The following is a 22,970-nucleotide window of genomic DNA, read 5'->3' as shown; positions in this document are numbered from 1 at the left end:
GAGAATAGTGTGTCAGTGCTGTAGTGGGTTTGTGATCCAGAGGAGTGGATCCCAGTTCAGATGTCTTCAGGAGTATTGTAACTATGCCTGATATCAGCTTATTTATTTCAGATATTGGATTAAAAATGAGCTGCTAATTTTAAAAGATTTTGACTTTGACCATGTAGTTGCCAACAATATATGTATATGTAGTATGTTTTTTTAAATTTGGGTATGGGCTTGATGGATAATGCCTCAAAGATCTAAAGAAAAATATTAAATCTTTATCAAAATGAGAAACGAAATATAGTTTGGTTTTTCATTTAGATATTAATATTTTAATGTTTTTTAATTAGGATATTTTCAAGCTCTTTCATGATACAAAACTTTTCAAGTAATTATTTCAAATGCAAATTGCTCTTGCCATGGTGAACTTCTGCAAATACACAAGAATTAAGCAATCACAAATGCAAAGCAGCTGGTTAATTTTCATAATTAGTATATGATAAACCTCTTACATACAGAAATTCAGATAAGCTTAGGTAAGAATTTCCTATGGCTTTTCCCATTCATAATAAAGTCAGGCAGTGGTCTGTATTTGATGTCCTGAGACCTTTTTAACTGTGAGAGGTAGAAAACCTGCAGACTTGTGTGGTTTTAAATATTCACAACTTTCCTAATTTAAGATTGATTTTCCCATCTTAATTTTGTTAGTTTATCTTAATTTAAGAGTGTTTTTAGTAAAAAGCTTAACACCCATGGACTTTATAATTAAGTAGTGGTTAATGCAGATGAGGAGTCGAGACTTGTGTTTTGGAGAACTGTTTTTCAAACCCTTCTCTCCTTCCCTGATGTGACTTGAACATTTTTGTCTTTCTGGCCATTCGTGTATTCTTGCATGATATCATTGTACTTCATCTCCCAACACTTCCACCTTCATTCCCAAACTTTTGTGCAGCCACCTTTTTTTCCATTTCATCCTTCCCAAGACTGCATTACAATTTCCCTACCACCACTCTTCTACAGCTCTCAGCTCTGAGGTCTTCACCCTCGAGGAATTTTGGCTGGAGGACGGTGGTCATTTGGAGCAGCAGGTGAAGTTTCCCTGCTGACACTTTTTGAGCATGAAGACATGTGTGGTGATCAAAGAAGCACTTCCCAGGAGGGTGCTGCATGTCCCAGGCAGGGTGATTCCAGCAGATCCAGTCATTCTCAGGGACTGATACCCACAGACCTGCAGCAGCTTGTATGCATTGTAGAAAGTGTGAAATATTATCACAAAAACTGATTCAAAGCATAATGTAGAAGTAGTTACTCATAACTAAGAGGATTTTCTGCAGATAGAATTAAAGCTGAAACCCTGACCCTGAAGTGTAATTTCCTGCAATTTCCAGGAATTCTTTTCAAACAAAGAGCTTTATAGTGAAAAGACTGATTTACTTGTTCCACTCTGTGTAATCTTTCGATTGTTTCTGAAATAGCTGAGGTAGATGTTCTGACACTTGGCAGACTGGCAAGTCACTGTAAAAAGACCCTTAAAGATTGAAAATATCAGGCTCCCTTCATTATAGACAATGTAAGCTTAGTTTGTTTTTTTTTTTAAACAGCAAATTCAATCAGATAAAAAAAATCATACATAAAAGGCATGGTTTGTATAATAATAATAATGATGAAGATTCTTTGAAATATAGTTGTCTTGAATGTGAGCATTTTTTTTTTTGATTGATCTTTTTAATGCAGTGTTACTCACAGATGTAACTCACAACTTTAAAAAACATGACTTAGAGCCTACAAAATCATGGGATTGACATGCATATGTTACACATGATCTCTGAATATTAAATGTGGGACATTTACTTAATCGCGTTTTTTTGTTTTGGTTTTTTTTTTTTTTTTTGTAACAAAGGCAGGGTAAAATGGGATTTTTTACAGGGGCAACCATACAATATGATAAAAGGTTAAACAGTGATTAAAAAAGGAAAAGGGAAAGATATGAGTAAAATGATAGAAAATATTTTGAAAACTTCCAGAATACCACAACAATCTGTTTCATCTTGCAGGAATCCAATTAGCTCCAAAAGAAAAACTGGAAATCCCTATATTATTCATGCCAGCTGAAATGAAAATTTATAAAGCAGTGGTGGTAATTCATGTAACGAGGGAAAACGGTGAGAACTGGCCTTATGAGGTTACTGCTGAATCAAATTCAGACTTAAACAGGTAATTTATTCTAATAGGAAAGGAAAAAGTAGTTGAGATGCTTAATCCTATCACCATTTATCCCATTGACTATTCATGTGTAGCTCCCAAGGGCAGTCCAGTGTCTGATTTTGAGGGCAGTGGGTATCCATCAAAAGCTTTTAATGTACCCTGCAAAGTATGCAGATTCAGGGTAAGATACCTGTCTGTTTCAATACCTATCTATTCTTGCTTTAAATAAAGAAAATGTAAAGTATTGGCTGCTGGTGCAGTTATGGATATTGAGCAAATTAAAGCTCTTAGTACCTCTGTTTTTTCAATATATTTGGGATAATAATGATTCACATCCTGATATTTTTATGTAATTCAGAAACTGCAGAAATTTTATCTCAGTGTAAACATAACCTGACAGAATGCAGATCAGGGCAAAAGTTTTCAGATCTATAATGTTTGAATATACTCAGTGGATCTAAGTTGTAGATTATATAATTTATAGCTGATATATTTAGCTGGATTTTATTTCATGTTTTTCTCAGATATGGTTAGCATTACAGCATAGATTAGAATAGAGTCTAACCTTTCCAACAACTCTTAAGTCTGGATTACTTTGGAAACAGAATTTTCAACAGTGTAATTGATACTTGTATTTTTCTAGAAATGTTATTGTAGCAGAGAACGGGGAAGCTCAGGGAATACTCTGGATCTATCCCATTAATGGAACACCTCAAGCACCACAGCAGAAATCAGGTAGGTAATGCTTGAAAAAAGCTTGTACAATATATTTAAGAATATGTAGGAAAATCAAATAGTCAGTTATATTCTTACCTGCTTGATCACAAGAATTTGCAGCAGTAGTTAGCTATATCTTAAAAAAAGATAAAATCACATATTAAAATCAAAATCTCCCACTTCGAAAGCAAATCTATATCATTACTTTGTTCTTATTGTGAATAAAAGGAATTGGGGTCAGTTGTAAATCTTAAGGGCTGTATCCTTCAGTATCCCAATTAATCCTGAGTTTGAGAACTGAAGGTAAGCTGAGCAAAGGACTGACTCAAGGGTAGATTTCTTCTTGCACACCCAGAACACCCTTCTGGAGAGTCTACAGGGTGTGCAGTATTGGAGTAGATGTTCACTACTTCTCTCAGCCTTGAATTTCATCTCTTAATAAAACCAGAATATAAAGTAGTGTGAACAGCAGTAAGTTTTCCCTTTGCTCCTTAGAAGTAAACTTGCATTAAAAGATGAGGACGTTCTTGGAGGTTTCTTGCTTATTCTGGGGATAGTAAATGCTTATATATTTGACCATCTGTTTTTTAAGTGTGGTATAATTCCAGAGCTATGAAACAGGAAGTTGTGAGCAGCTTTTTTAATTTATCTGAAACTACAGCTCAATATGTAGATGTGGGCCCAGTTCTATAACAGTTTGTCCTTTCAGCTTACCTTTTATTGATTGAATAAGTGAATATAATACCTTTCAACATTAAATGTATTAAGATACAGGAATGATTTCTGAAAAAAACATAGAAATAGATATTTGTACTGTCATTAATTTATATTGCTTAAGGACTCCTTACTTGTAGACAAATGCCAATGATGTGGTATTAATTAGAGCTTTCATCTCTTTAATTTGCACTTTAATACCTTAAGGAATGAAACAGAATATTATCATGTAATCAACTGTTGCCCAAAATGATGGCTTTAATGAGTCTCATTAGCATTAGAACCATGTATATGGATGTGGATGTTTGTTGTGTTATTTAAAGCTCTTGTGTAATTCAGTGGCACTCCTCAAGATAAATCTCCCTTTTATTGGACTGTTGCTTTCATCGAAATCACAGAATCATTAAGGTTGAAAAAGACCTCTAAGATCATTGAGTCCAACTATTAACTCCATGTAACCACTAAACCATGTCCCTAAGTACCACATCTCTGTGGTTTCTGAATGTTTTTAGGCATGATGATCCCCCAGTTCTCTGGGCACTTTGCTCCATCACTTGGCCACCCTTTCTGTGAAGAATTTTTTTCCCTGATATCCAGTCTAAACCTTCCTTGTCACAACTTGAGGCCATTTTCTGTTGTCCTGTCACTTGTTACTTGGGAGAAGAGACTGACCCCCACCTGGCTACGCCCTCCTTCCAGGTGGTTCTAGAGATGGAGGTGCTTTCTCCTGAACCTTCTTTTCTCCAGGCTAGAAACCCCCAGCTCCCTCAGTCACTCTTCTTAATCTCGAGACTCTTCCCCAGCTCCACTGTCCTTCTCTGGGCTCACTCCAGCCCCTCAATGTCCCTCCTGAACTGAGGGGCCAGACCTGGACACAGCACTCGAGGTGTGGCCTCACCAGTGCCCAGTACAGGGGGCAATCCCTGCCCTGCTCCTGCTGACCACACTGTTCCTGATCCAGGCCAGGTTCCAATGGCCTTCTCGCCTACCTGGGCACACCTGAGCTCGTGTTCAGACTATTTTTCATCAACATCCCCAAGTCCTTCTCCACTGGGCAGCTTTCCAGCCATTCTTGCCCAAGCCTGAGGCATTGCCTGGGGTTGTTGTGCCACAAGTGCAGCACCCAATACTTTCTATATAAGTTACGGATGAAAATGTTTAGCATTCCTGAATTGCTTAAAGTGATGTCACTTCTGTATATGATCAGAAGCTCACATACTATCAACCCTTTAGTCATTTCAAATTCCTAAATGCTTTTTTTAAAACAGCAAAACTAAATTGTAGCATATTTATAACTGTTATCCATTAGTTTATGTTCAATAAATGTTTGTAATACGTTTATTAATGCATTGCATTAATTTTGAATACATATCGTTCTTTGGCCATTGGTATGTTATGTTGGGCTATTTTTTTTTTCTCAAGGAAAAACTTAGGTCTTTGAAGAATGTCCCAGAAAACAGAAATAGGTGTTTGTAAGTGTGTTTGTGGAATTTTCCACTCCTACCTTGATTCTGAAAGCCTGTGGTTTTCAGTTACAAATGGGCATTTAGAAAACTTACATTATAAGGTAAAAATCTGAAGCAAGTAATAACAAGAATTCTACTTAAAAAAATTATAATGATCAAGAGTATTGTCATCTCTCTAAATGCAGACATTTATTAGAATTGCCTGGAGGCTACAAGTTTCCGTGTCAAAACCCTGAGCTGCTTTGCTGGTATATTAAGGAAGTTCATCTTTGGGTCATTCTTATTTGCATCTTAATACACTTAAACTTCTAGAATTCACTTGGCTTTTTATCTCATGAGACCAATTAAAATGATCAGTGGTCACAATCCATGTAGTACATGTTAAGTAGATGATACCTTGGCTATCTTATAGAAGTGATTACAAATGGAGGGTCATCCAGAATATTCTTTTAATTCTTGTAAAGTGTAGAGTCAAAGAAGCATGCAGCAATTTTAATTGGAGGGGACCACTGGGGGTCCTCTAATCCAACCACCTGCTCAAGGGCAGCTTGCTCAGGGACTTGTCCAGTCAAATCCTAGATATCTCTGAATTTTATTCATACATTTTACTTAGCCATTTAGGAAAAAAGAAAATATAAAATCAATTTTGGCAGTAAGATGAACTGTAGAATAAAAAATGACACAATGTGCACACAGTAGTCTGAAACATTTGGTAAACTAGCAGAATACAGAGAATGTAATGTATTTTTAAATATAAGGTCATGCATTTAAACAAAAAATGTATATTTAACCTATTTCAGTACTCTCTCTCATGGAAATTCTGAGAGATCTCTAGAAATTACTTACACCCTGTTAAACAGGGAAAGACCAACTTTCATTTAATCATAAAACCTTTTATTTTTTTGCTTTTGTTTCAGTCTTCCTTTCTTACTGGCATATTTAAAACTATGCTATAATTCCTACTAGCAGTTGAACTAAAATGAAGATACATTTAAGGTTAAAGATAAAAGAGAAATTTGCAAATGCTGTTGGCAACCAACTTAACAGATTTTTGTTTGCTTAGCAATATTTTCTACTACTTCACCACAACAGAAAAATAGAAATTGGAGGTTGGGAAAGCTTTTAGTTGTCTTGCTCCTTACTGGAATTCTGTCTTTGTCTAAGCACATTTAGCTTCTATGTTTCATTTCTTTGTTAAGATCAAGATGCCAGCGCTTTGCAAATAAGATGTTTTTGCTTTTCTCTAGTTGTGATACGCTGTCAAGCCAGGCAGAGGCTGGAGCAGAGAGTAGAGCTGCTGCTGATTGGTGTCATACCTAGTGCCTTGGCTCTGCCTGCTGCAGGGAGCTCTGCTGCGGTCGACACGGATGAGTCGTCCAACACCTTGGAAGTCACTGATGGTGAGAATAATTTTGGTCTCATACTATTTTAGGAAAATTTCAAATAAGTACTTCACCAGATGTGCAGCTCTGCCATGACAATCAGTGAGGTTTTGGCAAATGGTCCCAGTCCGCATTTCTGTCATTTTGCAAGTATAGGGTATTTCTTTAATTTTTTGTCTGCAGCTATAGGCACCTATAAACCCGAACCTTCCCTTTTTTAAAATTTGTCCTGGTTGTGAGGCTTGCATACACACAATCTCTCCTTTAAAAGAGAGCCTGCACAAAGTCTTCAGTTAGAAAAAATACATCTGTGTAAGCATTGCCAGGAGACATTTATCTGCAGGTTTATAAGATGCATTCCCATCAGCAGGTCAATATTGGTATCAGAATGGATTGAAGAAGGAGGGCTTTTTGAAAGAAGTGATAAAGCTTTGTAAAAGGATAGCTTCCACTTACTGTTAATCTGCTGAGAACACAGTGAAAATCAATTTATTCAGATGCAGCAGCTGTTCAAAATATACCTCTTCTTGAAACAGAGTGGCACAACAAATAAGTAGTAAGGAATGAATACTTGTTACTGCTGTATCACCAATATTTCTGTTATCAGTCATAGTCACTACAAAATATTTGAAAATTGTGTACTTTGGAAACTTAACATTCCATTTTGGGTTCACAGTCATCCTCCTTAATAAGGAATATGTTATTTAAAAATTATGGCATATAACATGAGACAGATTAATGTGTGTTTAACTTAGCTGCAGATGCAGGAAAGGATTTCACCTGCACTCTGACTTTGTTCAACAAAGTGGTGAAAGATGAGTTTATAGATGTTGATATAATTGCAGTCTATCAGGTAATCAGTTGGAAGGGCAGGCACACTTGGCTTTTGTGTCCCATTTCTGCCATTTGCAGTCTGTTCCAACACAGGCTGTGCAGGAATATTATGTTACAGAACATATCCTGCCAAGTAACAGAAAGAGTGAATAGCTGTAAAAGGTAAATCAAGATGCATTACTGCTTCCTAGAAGGCCAAATTTCATGCGAACTTGCACATTGATCAATGTAATCTCATATCAACAATTACTGTCCAGGTCTTTAAACAGATTTTATTTTTGAATGCTTTTAAAATAGGAGGAGATCTGAAGCTGAACTCTTGAAAAAGAGCTTGCAGAGCATATGCTTACTGATTGGCTAATATTCATAATTACTTTATTAAATTTTGTATTTACTCATATTGCAGTGTCAAAGATAACTTACTTCCTGGGCATATTATTATCTTACACACCCATATTACAAAGTGATACTAGTAAATCCAGTAAAGCGAAAAAATGTGAAGTTGTCAGTGTACATTCTTTCCTCTTTGGAGAACTGTAAATGCTATTATGAAAATTTATTCAGCCATTTGAGGACAGTTGTCCATCAAGATAAAAAGGCACTTTTTTATTTTATTTTAATTTTATCACAGAGTAACAGATTTAGCTCATTATTGGCTGGTCACGTATGAGTGGGCAGTAAACAAACCTTAAACAAACCTGGGCTATTTCCCTCCAAAATGGTGGCATGTGAATTGAAAAGAAAAACATGCAGTGAGCAAGCTGAGGCAGCATTTTGAAAGTCTTGCAGATTCATGATGTCTAGTTCTTGTTTTATTCATAGGAATAATTTATTAACACTGGCTTCTGCACATGGCACAAGACATTGATTTGGGGCATTGCATCTTTTTAAGTGAGAAGTTTGGTAATGAAATGCTTTGCACCCTGGGCAGTAAAATCATTTTCAACACTGTGCTTTTCATTGTTTTCAATGACATTTTAATGCCATTATTGATAGATGAACTTGAGGCATGTTAGGAAGCAAATTAAATAGTACTATCTGAGCTTTCTGCAGTCTACCAGTAATAACATAAATAAAAGCCTAAACCTTTAAGATAACAGTCTGGCATACTGTTCTTCATTTTTTTCTCTTCTGAAAGAGTGATTCATCAGAGTGCCTGTGTGATGTGTAGTAAGCAGTTTTTACACCCAAGGATAAATGATGATAATTACTGGCAGATTAGATTTAAACAGCTAATACTGTGCTTCAGTATTTAAATTATGTGGACAAGTATAAATTCTTTTAAAGTGAAAAATCTTCAAACATGTCTTTTACATAAAAAATTCAATTTCATCCAATATGGAGGAGTGCACTTGACACAGAAAGCTACTACAATTTCTTAAGAAAGAGAGTGCAATCTAAATATTGTCTAGCTTCAATGACATAGTTTCTTGTTCAGAATTTAGCAAAGTTCCAGGGATCAAATAATGAAAGCTTAATATTATAGACATAGAAAATCCAGTATGGCCCTTTTTAAAAATAATTTTCAGTTGCATTAAATGCATATTTTCACCCTAAATGTATTTTTCATCTGTTTTCTTACATATGGCTCTAAAGATGTCTTTTTTACTAAAGGAAATTTAAGAGCTGAGATTCATCCAATCAAGTGACATTTCCTATTTTTTTAGGTTAAGTATTCAATACAACCACATTTAATTTTCTACAGTCTTAAAAAAAAAATTAAACATTCACGAATCAGTTGTGGATGTTTGATTGACATTTGACATTCACAGCTTTGTGTGTTTGTAGTGGTCCTTTGTAACCTTTCCCTTTCAATTGCTTCAGTTTATCTCATAAGCCAGCCATGAGGGCTGAGTGTTTCTCATTAACTTCTCTCATCCTTATTAGTTCATAACTCTCCTCACAGCCCAGCAGCTGGTCTTAGCTCCTTGCTCTCAGTTCTTATTTGTGGGAAGGTTTCATGACAGTTGCCTTGTGGGAAACAGTGCTGCCCAGGTTCTGTAGGGTAGCACAGGTTATGACCAAGTTTTAGAGCCATTCTGAACTCAGACTAAACAGATGGGAGAGTTAACTGCACCTGAGAGTGAAATAACATTTTCCTGATATGCTAATCCATAATGTACATTGGCATCATTATACAAAGTATATCTGTACCCTTTGTTTCACTGTTAATAAAAGATTTATAGCAACTACCTAATATTCCTAAAACTCATCAGAATATTCAAAAGGCTCTATTTTCTTTCATTTCATTAAAGCAGCTCTTTGAAACCCGCAAAGAATAAAAACATATCCAAACACACATTAAAAAGCTATTTTCGATCCCCAGCAGAATTTTGTGTTAGCAAGTGGTATGGATTACACTAAATTTCCATTTAATGTGATGGATCTGGATCAGGAGGCTCACCTTTAAGATATAAGGTCAATAAAATTGGGTATGAACAAAGAAATCTTTGGAGACAAGGTATCTTTTTAGACTTGATCACTCATCCAGAGATGTTAATGTGATTGCTGATAAAGTGTAGCAGGTTAATATTGAAAGCAGCATGAAGAGGATAATAATGATGAAGATAGCCCTATATCCTACTTAAGGCATTTCTGTATTGTCAGAATTACTGTGGCATTATTTTTGAAATTATCCTTGAGGATGAGAAAATTATAGCTATATAAATTAGATTTTCTTCCTATGCAAGAAATAAAAGAAAGGATAACAAAGTGTTTGTTTTGGATTAAGAGATGATGAAAGCAGTGATCAATGGCAAAATGAAACTGTTGACAAAGGGGGTGAACCAACAATCGAGACACTTTATTATGGATTATGGCTTTGTTGTTAGGGGTGACAACTCCTGATGGAAAACAGAGAACTAGAAGTCAAAGTATAAAGCATCAGAGGAGAACTGAAAGTCTTAGATGCATTATTTTGTCATCTACGTAATTTTTGTTTACATCTGCCTGTTTGTTTCTTTATTTATGAGTGAAGCATGGGAGAGATTTGATGTATTGTTTATTTCCTTTATTGAGCTGAAATAATGCCAGACATTTTAATGAAGAAGGTCAAATAGTCCTTGTTGGTATACAAGAATACCACTGGGTCCATTAAAAAAGAGAAAAAATACAGCACAATTTTTATCTCATAAGTAAACCCTCCTACTGCCACTTAATATAACTAGAATGCTCACTTTAAATATTCAACACTTAAAGGGAATCAGATCTATTATAAACTAATCTGAAGTTATTTTTTCAACTTTATAAAATTGCAGAAAAATAAATAATACAAAACCAGAAATAATGAAATTCTGCCAGGTGCTACTCTTCAGTACGATGTAGATCCAGGAAACACGAGAAGTTCAAAAGAACTGATTGACTAACCCAAATAATGTCTGAAACAAGAACACACAAATAGATATCCCTTAAAATTATTTGAGCTAGTGGATAAGAAAAACCTAGGCAATATAATTAGCTGGAGGAATGTATTAATGACTTTAATTGCTCTGTGTTTGTGATTGCTCTTTCTCCCCATTCTTGCTCGCAGAATTTCCTGTAATCTCTTTGGTTGAGTGATAAGGAGGTATTGCTTCCAATAGAAACAGAACCACTACACCCTTGTTTTGTAAAGATATTTTGGGGAAGCTTCTGTAAATCAGAGCCATGGCTAACACAGCTCTATATGACCTTAACTGTTCTTCTGGAACATCATCATACCTAACAATGATCTGTCTGCATTAATTACCACTTTTTTCTGAATTATTTTCTCATTATTTATGGGACACCAAAAAAGCATTGCTGGTCAAACCCCTTAAGATGCAAACTTCTTTGTTTTTTCTGGGACAGTGGCCCTATGTCTCTCAGCTGTGTTTGAATGATTTTTGTCATAGAAAAGTGGAGGATTTATGCACCTAAATTTGCCTCAGAAAATTTATCAGACCGTCACTGTAGTAAAAACTGCATGCATGCAACAAGCCTATCCCAAATGCTCTTCCATTTCCAGGTTATTACATCCTATTGTCATTCCTGTGATAAAATTCTTTATCTTTGACTTCTGTCTCTGAAGTTACATTGTTCAAGTTTTGTTGTTCTTACAGAAAATGAAGTTATTATCTCTAGATCTCCTTCATCTCTCCCACACTACACATTTCCAAGAGAACATGATACAAAAATTCCTCAACAAACTTCCCCCATTATTTTGTACAATGTATAAAACTTTATGTTTTATAAATTACTGCATCAGGCCTGTTGTTTTGACAGTTTAAGAACAATTTGATCTGAAGCTTTGGAGATAGAGGAAGATATTAAAACTATAAGACAAATAAATAGAAGTTACATAGAACCACCACGGAACTTTAAATGAAGTGATAACCTTGAACCATCACTCTTTTCTTCAAGCCAGCTGAGGAAGACAAGAGTGGAACCTCAGAAATTTACTACATGAAACTTTTATTAATTCTGAAACTTAATTTATATCCAAAAAATAATACAAGTGGGTACCTCCCATGAGATTAAATGTCTTATAGTAGAGGAATTTATACTACCCTGTGTGATAGATGTTTTGTCTTATGTGTAACTGAATGCAGTCTGTTGGGTGAGGAAGAGGAAGCAAATGAATGTGACCCTAGTGATCAAGTTCTGTGTTCCACTCTCTGTGGCTCAGTTTTGTATCTTAAAAAAAGCCAGAAGATAAAATGTGCTTTTGTAACAGACCACAGTATAGTGTAAAACTGTCAAGAACTATTGAAAAAAATGGTGACATGGGTTTTCAATTTAGCCTCTGTTGTGTGCGAGTTCAGATGGAATGGTCGGGTTAAAAGACAGCTTGAGTTGTTACTGATTTCTGTAGGCAACACTGAAAGTGAGGCAAATTACTCTGGATGCTATAGAAAAAATAATGTTTGTGTGAATTAAGACTAAATCATGAGATACCTTCCTGAAGAAGCTGCTTTGATGTTTCTATGCCAAGGTACAGATGTGATCTTTATCTGCCAAAGTTTCTGGCTAAATGAAGACACGGCTAAATAAAAGAGGGAACTTGTTGGAAAAGGATTATAATGGTTATAAAGAAATAAATTTTAATTGTTTCTGTTATAGCATGAATTTACAGGGTAGCGTACAAATCTGAGTAGAATGCCAGATCAAAGGCAGATATTGTGAGATCCTTTGGGCTGAAGAGAATCCTTTTGATTTTTCTGAGGTTTTTGTTTCAACTCTGTTATGCAAGTAATATGAGAATAAAGAAGGCATTGAAAGGGATGTGTGGAGGCAGAGTAAAAAGATAATTAGTGAAAAAGGGATTCAGGGAGAGAGAATATATGGAAACAAGCTGCAAGGAACAATAGTAGATGCACACCGTGTGTTTCATATGTATAAAATGGATTCACAAGCTTCTATTTCATTCACTAAACTGTGCAGTGTTTTGAAGAAACACATTCTCAAAACAAAAAAAAAGTGTGGGGGCAATGCTTTTTACTTTTTGCTTCTTCTTTACAGTAGAAACTTGATTTAGAAGTAGATACCTCTTTCAAAGAAATGTTTTGAATGAGAAAAATTAGGAAACAGAAAAATTGAATGTAAGAGAAATTTCGGAAATAAGTATTCCAATTAGGTGCTAAGGAAATAGGCAGTGGGATGCAGGGTAAAAGATGTGGATAAGAGTGGAATTTTGTAGAGCCTTGAAGATATGGATGAACATTTTTGGCTGGATATGGAAGGAGAAAAACTTGCAGAGAAGAGATACAAATATATATAGGCAGAACTATATTGAGAATTTCCTTGAATTCCTATGAGGATCAATAATTTTATTATCAACAGAAGCAGATCAGGTTTTTTATTCATTAATTTCTCTGAGTTTAATTTGGTGTCTGGGATTTAGTAAAGTTATGTTATCCTTGTTTATATTTCTAATGCTCCACATACAGCTCTTTTATAATTGTATGAAGAAATCTGGTGAAAGGCACATTTAACTACAGCCAGGTCTTTGGGGGTGGTTTTATGTAATGTGCTTATTCTGCTGCTATTGTCCCATAGTTGTGATGTTTTACAGTGAGAAACAGATACATAATTATCAGTCAAGATCTCATGTCTTACTACCCATATGATGTCTACTTAAGTTAGGATGTTGTTGACCACCTCACTTCTTTTTACTTTTTCTCTTTATTACTCTCGCAATTCACTTGTTGCTGTTTATTTGAATATGTAGTTGAAAACAGTATTATAATTATTTAATCTGATGTACTGTAATGTCTTCTGTCTGCTTCTACTTTTGCTGGAAAGGCAGAACTGCATATTTGATGTTCATTCCCCACTGCCTCCTGAGTGCCAGCAGTGTCTGTGTGAAAACTCTTGGAAGACAGTGGAGAAGCAGGAAAAGGACAAGTGCCAGATGAGACCCGAAAGGGACTATGTAGGAAAATATTTAAAAATATTTGGAAGGTGAAGATTAGATGCCTGACACCTGGTAGAAATTAACGTCTGGTTTCGTAGTTTCTGTGTTAGCAGTTTGGTGACTATTAGATCAAGAGGGGAAGAAATCTTTGTTAGGTGTCAGGGCCACAATTCTACACTTTAGGAATTTGGAAAATTATCAGAATCAGCATAAAAAATCATTATGAGTGCAGTGTGTTACATTCAGCACCAAGTGAAAATAATTAATCTGGTTTATGCAAAGCATGAAGCTGCAAATTTATGAATGCCTGGGCTTTAATTACATGTTTATATTTGGTGATTGTGCTTCCCTCCTTTACGAAATGACTACAAATAAGAGCAGTTAAGTGAATTCAGTTGCATCTCTGTTTTACTGCGTCCATTCAAGGAAAAGCCTCTGCTATGAGGACAAGCACTTTTGCAGTCTGAGCATGTTTCCATCACAGTTTTAATTTCCATCTGTCTCACTGGAAATGGGAGACAGTGTGTAAGGAAAGGGGGTCCCTTAGGGAGGTGTTCCCCTTTGCCACGTTTATGTCACCAAGTGTGCCACAGGTTAAGTGCTGTTTTTGGAGAGCTCAGGCAGTCACATCTCCCCTGGGTGTCCACAGGGCACTGCAGCCTTCCAGGCCAGTGGCCAAGAGATTTTTATCATCAGGAAATGCAGAGTGTCATGAGATGGTCCTCAGTGAAATCAAACACTCACTTTTCAGAAACAGGAGGGAGATACAAACGCTTCTCTCCTGACACCTTGAAATTCTGAGGTTGGAAATATCCACTGGTCCTTTCCCTGCCTTCTGTAGGCAATAGGCCCTTCTACAAATGCCTTTGTTATTAATTCTTTTGAACCATGAATACAGGTTCTTTTCCACTAAAATATTATTTAAATTTTTAAGATTACTATTTTGTGAATCTGTTGGAATAGTCCTTTAAATTTTAGATGCATTAATTTTAGATGCATGCGTCTATTAATTAGTTTTACAGTAAATCTAGCAGTCACAAAAATTCACATTTCCCCAATTTGTATGCCCAGAGTGTAAAATCCTTGGATTTTTCATGCTGTAAGTCTTATGAGTCATAAAATATATATATTTTTTAAAGTGATCTATACCCTTTCATCTTCTCAGAGGCTATTTAAACAAACCACAACACTTTTATTCCAGTGTCCTTACTAGCATTTGCAAATAAATGACAGCCAAGTCATAGTACTGTATAGCGGAAAAGCCTGGTTGGTTTTTAAACATAGGTGCTTCAGTAGCTCTGTGTACACAAGTGTTTCTTAAATGCACACTGCCTTTCTAGACATCTTTATTTACACAAATTAAAACACTTGAAGACAGATTAATTGCCTTTCAAAAGAAATGTTTAGTGATGTTAAAAAAATTGTTTTGAAATAATTACCTCAGAATATATTTTCTCTTCTTGTATAAGGCAAAATGTTATTCAGAAAATAGGAAGAAGCAATAATTTTTATAATCAGAATTTCTGTTCCCTAGATTTAACTAGCTGTATGTAAATAGCATGCTTATATCTTCCCAGTGTTCAGATTGATAAATATCTGTATGTTGTGTCAGATGTGGCTAAAGCTCTCCCTGCTGATCTCTATTTACAGAACACGAGTGGATTAATTGGGGTATACTTTTATAGTTGCATGTGTATTTTGCATCTTGCATTAGGTAAAACAAGAATTTTACCTGTATTGAAAATGGTGATTCAGAAAACTGAACTGAAATGAAAACAGAATGAAGGCATACAAAGAGCCTGGCCTAAAGGGTCAAGGCCTATTTGAGCAGTGTGTTATATTGTATTTGACTTTGCTTTAAAGAAAGTGTTAGTGTGTTCTCCATGTTTTACATCTTGTGCCATTTTAATTGAAATTAGGAATTCTAAGAGTGAAGAGAACTTTGAATATTTGACAAATTGGACAATTTTCTAGCTGTTTCATAACTTTTTTTTTTCTAGGTTCTGCCAGTTTGTTTAGGCAGTGTGTTACACAGTATTGCTAGAATCAAATATTAACATTCCACAGAGAATTCCCACAGCATGATAATATAGGAGTCTTCAGCGCAGCTGTGACGAAAAATACAACTGTTTTACATTTTTTAGCAGAGCTAAACTAGATCAGCAGTCTAGATCAAAATGAGCTGAAGAGACCAATATATCAAGTTTCCAAATATTGGCATTCATAAATGAATCATTTTTTCCTTAATTGTTGGAAGTATAAAATATTTTAACCAATTGCCTAATATAAGCATAGAACAGGTTGCAAAACAGTCTGGAACAGAAAAAAAAATATAATTAATTGCTTCTGACTGAAAAGTTGTACATATATATGTGTGTGTATATATATATATATATATATATATATATATATATATATATATATATATATATATATATATATATATATATATATATATATATATATATATATATATATATATATATATATATATATATATATATATATATATATATATATATATATATATATATGTCAAACCAAACCCAAATGTTTGGATGTTTGGATATTAAATGCAGCATGCAGTTCCCAACATTGTCTTCCTAGCACCTGAACTATAAAATAAGCTTTTCCTGAGTAGTTTTGTGTGATATAACTGCTGAAAGAAGCATCTGCTCAACAGCTGCAGTTTTTTTTTACTGTGAAATGCTCCAGATTGTGTCATCCTTTCTCTTCCACTGATTGTCAGCATCTGAATCTTCATGTTCTAGCATTTGTCAAGGGTGACTCCTAAAAGCCTTGGGCTGTGTTGGAATCTGAATGCATGACATAAACATGACATTTTTCAAATGTAAAAACAGCAAGGATGAAACAATGTAGGATGGTCCTAAGTTTAATAGACTAGGAGAAAATTTTCATGTTGAATTTAATTTTGAAAAATTACAGTTTTTGTAATGAAGTCGTTGCAAATATGGATCAATACATGGAAATCCTGTATTTCGGTACTCAGTGTGTATCTAATCTACTATGATTGATAACCCCTGGTCATAATACTTTGCTTACATCTGTGTGACTCTGGTATATATTGTACAGAGGTCTGTGAGCAGTCTACTTTAAAGAGTTACAAATGGTTCAGTATAAACTGCCACATTTCTTAGAGTTAATCTTTGTGTTATAAAAATGAAGCAACAAAATGTCATACCTCCTGTTAGTTTCTGAAGTGGGAAGAGGAAATTGTGCATTTCAGAGAAGGACAAAGGACTAGAACTGTGGGACGGCATCTCCATACTCACTTAAATTTGGGTGGTTTTACAGATTGGCAGTACCAAAGTAAGCTTTTTTCAAACATTGTCACTTGGACTTTTTATATAAACAAATCTGTCATCTGTGGTTTAGAATTCTGAGTCAGAAGGCCTTGGGAATTAACTCTGCAGCTGCCTGGCACTATGCAGCCAGGATATGTGTACAGGGATGCACACACAGCAGTTCTGTACATTTGTACTCAGCTGTGCAAATTCAAATGTGCCCTGAGATAGGTGGTCACAGTAAAATAAAATCTCCTGTAGGAGTTAGTAGTTGTGTTAAAACACTTCTCATCCATAAAATGTGTAAAACTTGTTAATGGATTAGCAAATTGAGATTCTTTTCCTCATAGAAATGTTCCCTTCTGTGCGCAAATTACTGTTATATACTGAGTATCTCAGTTTCCTTTATTACAGCTGGAGTAGACATTTGATTCAAGAAGCTCAGCTCTTTATTTTTATATCATTACTACTTAGCTTTTTCATAGTTGCTTCAGGGAATGAGAGAAGAGGCTGCTGGTGACATCTTCACTATTTCTCTGTATTCTGTGTCTCGGGCTTGCAGCCATCAATGGCATTGATGTCTTTAATGATGGTTTGTTTTTTTTTTTTTAATTGTCCCAATGACATTACTCAAAAAGAGTATTATGAGAATTTCATTTGGCTGATGAACTAGAAGTATCTCACCAGACAGAGCAATATTGCTATTACCATTCACATATCCCAAGTAAGTTTTCAACCTTCTATTTTGCTGGAAACTATACAGCCTGTCATATGAAATGGGAAGATTTTATTATGGAGTCAGAATGAAATCACTTAAGTTTTAGATAATTGCTAGTTTTACTCATTTGTCATTTTTATTAACAAATGCAAGAATTGTAACACTGAGCCAACCAACTGTGTGAAATTACAGTGCACACAGGCTGATATTTTTCTTCTGTATCATTTAGGTTCCTCTGCAACACTGGAATTTCTGTATGAATTGAAATATCAATCAAATGAAATTAGATCTCAGCTTGAATCTTTTGTTGGTATGGAGCTGGTTGAAAAAGAATGGGATACAGAATCCAGAATTGTAACATTGATCTTTAATGTAGTGTTTGCACCTAACAAACCAATGAGGTAAGGTCCTGTTCCTTACTGCCAAAAGAACATGTAATGAAATCCTGTCTGCTCACTCTTCCTTATATAATAATTTCCCTGCATTCTTTTCCTCATTTTATTTTTACCTCTGAGAGATACTGGTTTAGATTTTCTCCCTTGCTGCTTCTCAGTACAATATCTTTGGTGTTAAAACTGACTGTTTCTTTTTGGTGCCTGTGAGGTGGTTCTGTTGAGTTACTTCCATAGTCTGTATACATGCATCGTTTTACTACAAAACATTGGAGTATTGAAAGACTCCCAATGAAAATTATTTGTTCTCATAATTCATAAAACCATGCAAACAAGATGATCTGTCAGTCTTGGAAAACTTTTCCTAGACAAGCATGTGTACATATTCTTTGACTGGGTGGGGTAGTTGAATTGGAAATTAGTTTCTACTGCCCCAGTAACAATGATCCACAGGAAATTATTCTCCTTTTTTAGATTGTGGTGTGACAAATCGTGTATATGCTTTGATTTACATAAGAACATCTCCCTTCTTTAAAAAGAAACTCTTGAAGAGAGACCCTTTTGGAGGGAGGGAAGCTGCCCCTTCCTTTGGGTACAGTCAGATGTGGGTCAGGAGGAGGTTGAAAAGAAGCTTTTGTGACCTGCAGGCACAAAGTAAATCCAGAGTCCTGACATTACCAGGAATGTTAGGGAACAGTCACTGCTGAGTATCATGGATTGCATAAAAAGAGTTATCTTCCGGAGGCAGGAGATTACTCTTTATTTGCAGTGGTCCAGAAGGTTAATGAAATAAACAAAGAGCAAACCTTTAGGAAGAATGATCCACCCACCTGATTCAGTGTCATTGTGTCAGAGGGAGGTGAATTTAGAAAGTCTTGTCATTTCTACTCTGTCGGCGTTTCTTTTTATTTTATTATTTTTTAATTTGGTTTGGATTTTTTTATCTTTATGTGCTTATGATCTAGGCTTCCTGCAGAGGACTCAATGACTGTAATTAATTAGTTTTGTTATCTTCAGAATCTACAGCACCAACTCCTTTAGACAGTCCGAAGGCATCAGAATCTGACATTTTCCTTATGTACATAGACCTTTGTCAGATATATTTGATTCTTCTGTGAACTGCTAATATGTTCTGGACAAAATTCTCTAACATCACAGTAAATACAGAATAATTAGTAAAATACATGTAGGGGTGGGTTTGTTTTTTTTTTTTTAATTATTATTCAAAAGAGAGCAAGCAGAAGAAGAATAAAAACTCATGGCTATGACAGGAATCTTACTTCCATATTATGTTCTTTCTATATTATGTTTTTTAGATATTTGTGTAAATATCTAGTGCTATTTAACCTACATTCCAGTCAAGTTTTTCCACTCAAAATTAGGGATGTATTCCAGTTTCAAGTAATTAGTATTTTCATTTTACTGCAGTTTACTTTTACACACTCAAAGATGTTTTTTGGTACATTAATCAGTTCATGTTTTATAATGTTTTTCTATTTATTGACTGTTGTTTTCTGAAATTTTAAGGAATGAGGCAACTGTTGTAATTCAGTGTACTGCAGGAGGCCTTTGGAAGTTTCCATTGGTGTTCATTGCCACAGAGCCAGAAGTGGATGATGTGATCAACATTGAAGCAGTTGGCCTCAATAAGGAATCCATAGTTGGCTTTAAGCTCACAAGCCAGACAAGGTAAAACACTTACACTCAAGAATTTATGCACTTTTCTGAGGGTACAACTCCTACTCAAACACATTGCTTAGAATAAATTTCGGCAACACACACATAAGTGGGATGCAGCTATTTCATCCTCATTTTCAAAGGCTGCATTGTTGAAGTAACAAATGTGATTTTGAAGCTTTGTTGTAGAAAACAGAAGCATTCTACATTTAGGCTTTGGCTTGAGAGAAAATCTGTGGAATAGATCCAGATGTTTATGTTATGAATTTTTTTTGCCCTAAAAGGCTTGGAAGGATGTTAAAATGTGTAATACAATGTTAAGGAATGATAATAAATTTGTGCTATTAAAGGCTCACTAGTAAAACTTTAAAAGCTAATGCTTTTACTAATAGATTTTTTCAAGGTACTTTGTGCTTACACTAAGTTAAAAACATTCCCTCACACTGTGCTTTAAAAATTTTTAAATGTGCCATTCTTTTTAAAGTACACCTATTGTATTATGTAAGTGTGCTATGAATTAATCTCTACTTCCACTTGCTAAAATAATGGTGTAATTCTTCAGTATTTTGTTACTCTCCTTTATTCAAAGTCCTGCAGAAACCCCAGTTAATATATAATTTTTGCATATTTCAGTTATTTTCACAGAGTTGTACAATGTTATAGTAAACTTGCAATGTCATTTGTATACAGCAGGAAGTCAAAGAATAAATTGTGTGGTAATGATAGATAAGTTTTAAAATATTAAACAGGGAATCTGAATGAATCATAATGTGTACAATCCATGTAGCTTATGGAAGCTTTTAAGTTTCTTTTATTTTCTTTTAAATTAGTGATTTTTACTATATATCTAGAAAGTGTGCCAGATACGCAGATTGATTGCAGATTTCATTGTGGATACATCCTTTGGTTTTCATCCTCATCAGGAAGTGTATTTGGTTACAAGTGATTTTTTAAGCTTATTTCCAAAAGCTGTGTCTCTAAGATGGACAGCTGTTCCAGGTTTTAGACGTTTGTCAGTGATGTTAATTGAGGACTCTGACAAAGGCTTCTATCACAGTGTTCAAGTTAACAGCTTCAATAGAATGGCTGTTTCAGGAACAAAAGCAAAGCAATTGCTCTGGCAATACTGTAATCTCCTGGTAGGTGTTTGATAGCAGTGAAGATACCTGATGTTCTCCAGAAGGGTGTTATAAAACCTGAGTCATTACAGTTATACAAAGGAAGAACCATGATGGAAGATAAATTCTCTTTTGCCCTTAAACAAATTCCAACTTTATTTTATATAGCAAGTGTTCCCCCCACACATTTCAAATGCAAAATTGAATGTTTGCATGTAGTAATAAAGCTCTGTGTCATAGAGAGCACCAGGAGCTCCACTCATGAGGGTGCCTTCAGAGGAGCACTGCCCGCAGGTCAGGGAGGGGATCCTGCTTCTCAGCCCTGTGAGGATCACCTGGAGTGCTGTGTCCAGCTCTGGGCTCCTCAGGACAGGAGAGACATGGACCTGGAGCAGATCCAGTGGAGGGTGACAAAGATGATGGAGGGACTGGAGCGTCTCACTGAGGACAGGCTGAGGGAGCTGGGCCTGTCCAGCCTCGAGAAGAGAGGGCAGAGAGGGGCCCCCATCCCTGTGTGTCAGTGCCTGCAGGGAGGGGCAGGGGATGGACCCGGCTCTGCTCCGTGGTGCCCAGCAGTGGGACCCTAGGAACAGACAGAAACTGATGCACAGAAGCTCCACCTCGACATTAGAATAATTTCTTTCTTGTTTAATGACCAAACACTGGACTAGATTGTCCAGAGATGGTGTGGAGTCTCTCTCAGTGGAGATATCCAAGAACTGTCTGGACACAATCCCATGCCGTGGGCTCTGGGGTGACCCCACTTGAGCAGGGAGGCTGGACCTAATGACCCAATGGGATCCCTTCCAACCTGACCCATTCTGTGATTCTGTGAACTGCTCTATAAATTATATATTGCTTTATCTTACCTGTGATTTGCTTAGAAAATTTTGGTGATGGAGGTTTTGCATAGAAGTAGAACACTCAGCCAACCAACACGTAGTATAGAGGACCTAAAGATTAAAAGCAATTACATAAGAAAAACATACATTACAGGTGTAATTTAATGCCTGAATAACTCAAATTGTTCAGATTAAAAATAAAACAATGAAATACTAAAACATTGTTTAAAATTTTTGAATAGGATATGAAGTGCCATGCTATAGATCCTCCCTGGAAAAAAAAAATGATCAGCCCTTTGGAATTTTCTTAATAATCAATTCACAGCACAATCCATAGAGAAGCAGTTCTGTTATTTTAATAGAGATGGGGTTTTTTCTCCTTGCCTGTATAGATACTTGATGTCTTCTTTTCTTATGCTGACAGTAGCTCATGGCACTGCTGCTTGGGGAGTAACTGTGGGGGAAACAGGTGTATTTCTGAGTAACCTGTTAGGGAGGGGCTCTGCAGATGTGTCTTTTCCTCCTGCTGCTGCCAGGAGAGAGAGGTTGCACAGCATCAATGAGAACACCTGTGCATCTTTTTGAGCTAACAGGGTGCATAGTGATGCAACAAATAGTATATGAGAACCACAGGCCCTATAAAAGGCTCAGTATCTTATTAAGAACAGATTAGGGTTCTTGCATATATATACACACACCACATTGAATGAGGCTCTTCAGTGCTCCACAATAAATCTATGAGATCAATGGATTTAGCTTTCTTTTTCTTTACAGCTAGTGCAGCTCAAATGTGACCTTCCTCCTTAAATTCCACATTCCCCTCACCCCCCCACCAAAATCCTCAGAGTGTACAGGCTATCTCAGAATTAATTAATGATTTTGTAAGGATGATCAGTTAAAAATGGGAGGTCATTCCTGTGCTCTTCACAGTGATCTGCAATAATGAAAGCTCCAGTAGTTCATGAAAATATGTAGTGCACCTTTTCAATCCATTTAAAATTCACACAATGAGAAATAGCCCAATATCTGCTCCAGAAAATAATGAAAGATACTGAGAATACAGCTAAACACTTTCATTGCATGAAGAAAACAAATGTATTTTTTAAAAACTATATGCACCTCTGTCAGTGGGAGTAGAGTAGGCCAGTATTTTACTTTCAGCTTTAAAAATTTCAAAGGGACATGTTGTTGAAGGGTTTTTTCTATTGGCATTAAGTTTGATTGGAATCAAATTAGCAGATT

General features: G+C 35.7%; 1 protein-coding gene across 1 annotated transcript in view; it reads left to right on the top strand.

Annotated features, from left to right (window-relative positions):
- CFAP47 (cilia and flagella associated protein 47) overlaps positions 1–22,970 on the top strand; it is a 258,908-nt gene that overhangs the window by 220,079 nt on the left and 15,859 nt on the right. Inside the window, exons 58-62 of the mRNA XM_041399915.1 lie at positions 2,040–2,199; positions 2,834–2,925; positions 6,335–6,487; positions 17,929–18,100; positions 19,619–19,780. Coding sequence (XP_041255849.1) covers positions 2,040–2,199; positions 2,834–2,925; positions 6,335–6,487; positions 17,929–18,100; positions 19,619–19,780 — 739 coding nt within the window. The remainder of the gene's footprint in view (positions 1–2,039; positions 2,200–2,833; positions 2,926–6,334; positions 6,488–17,928; positions 18,101–19,618; positions 19,781–22,970) is intronic.

Source organism: Onychostruthus taczanowskii, unplaced genomic scaffold (genome assembly GCF_017590055.1).
Source record: "Onychostruthus taczanowskii isolate IOZ18803 unplaced genomic scaffold, ASM1759005v1 scaffold17, whole genome shotgun sequence".
Lineage (NCBI taxonomy): Eukaryota > Metazoa > Chordata > Aves > Passeriformes > Passeridae > Onychostruthus > Onychostruthus taczanowskii.
Note: the sequence above shows the minus strand (reverse complement) of the source record. Positions and strands in the feature narration are given on the sequence as shown.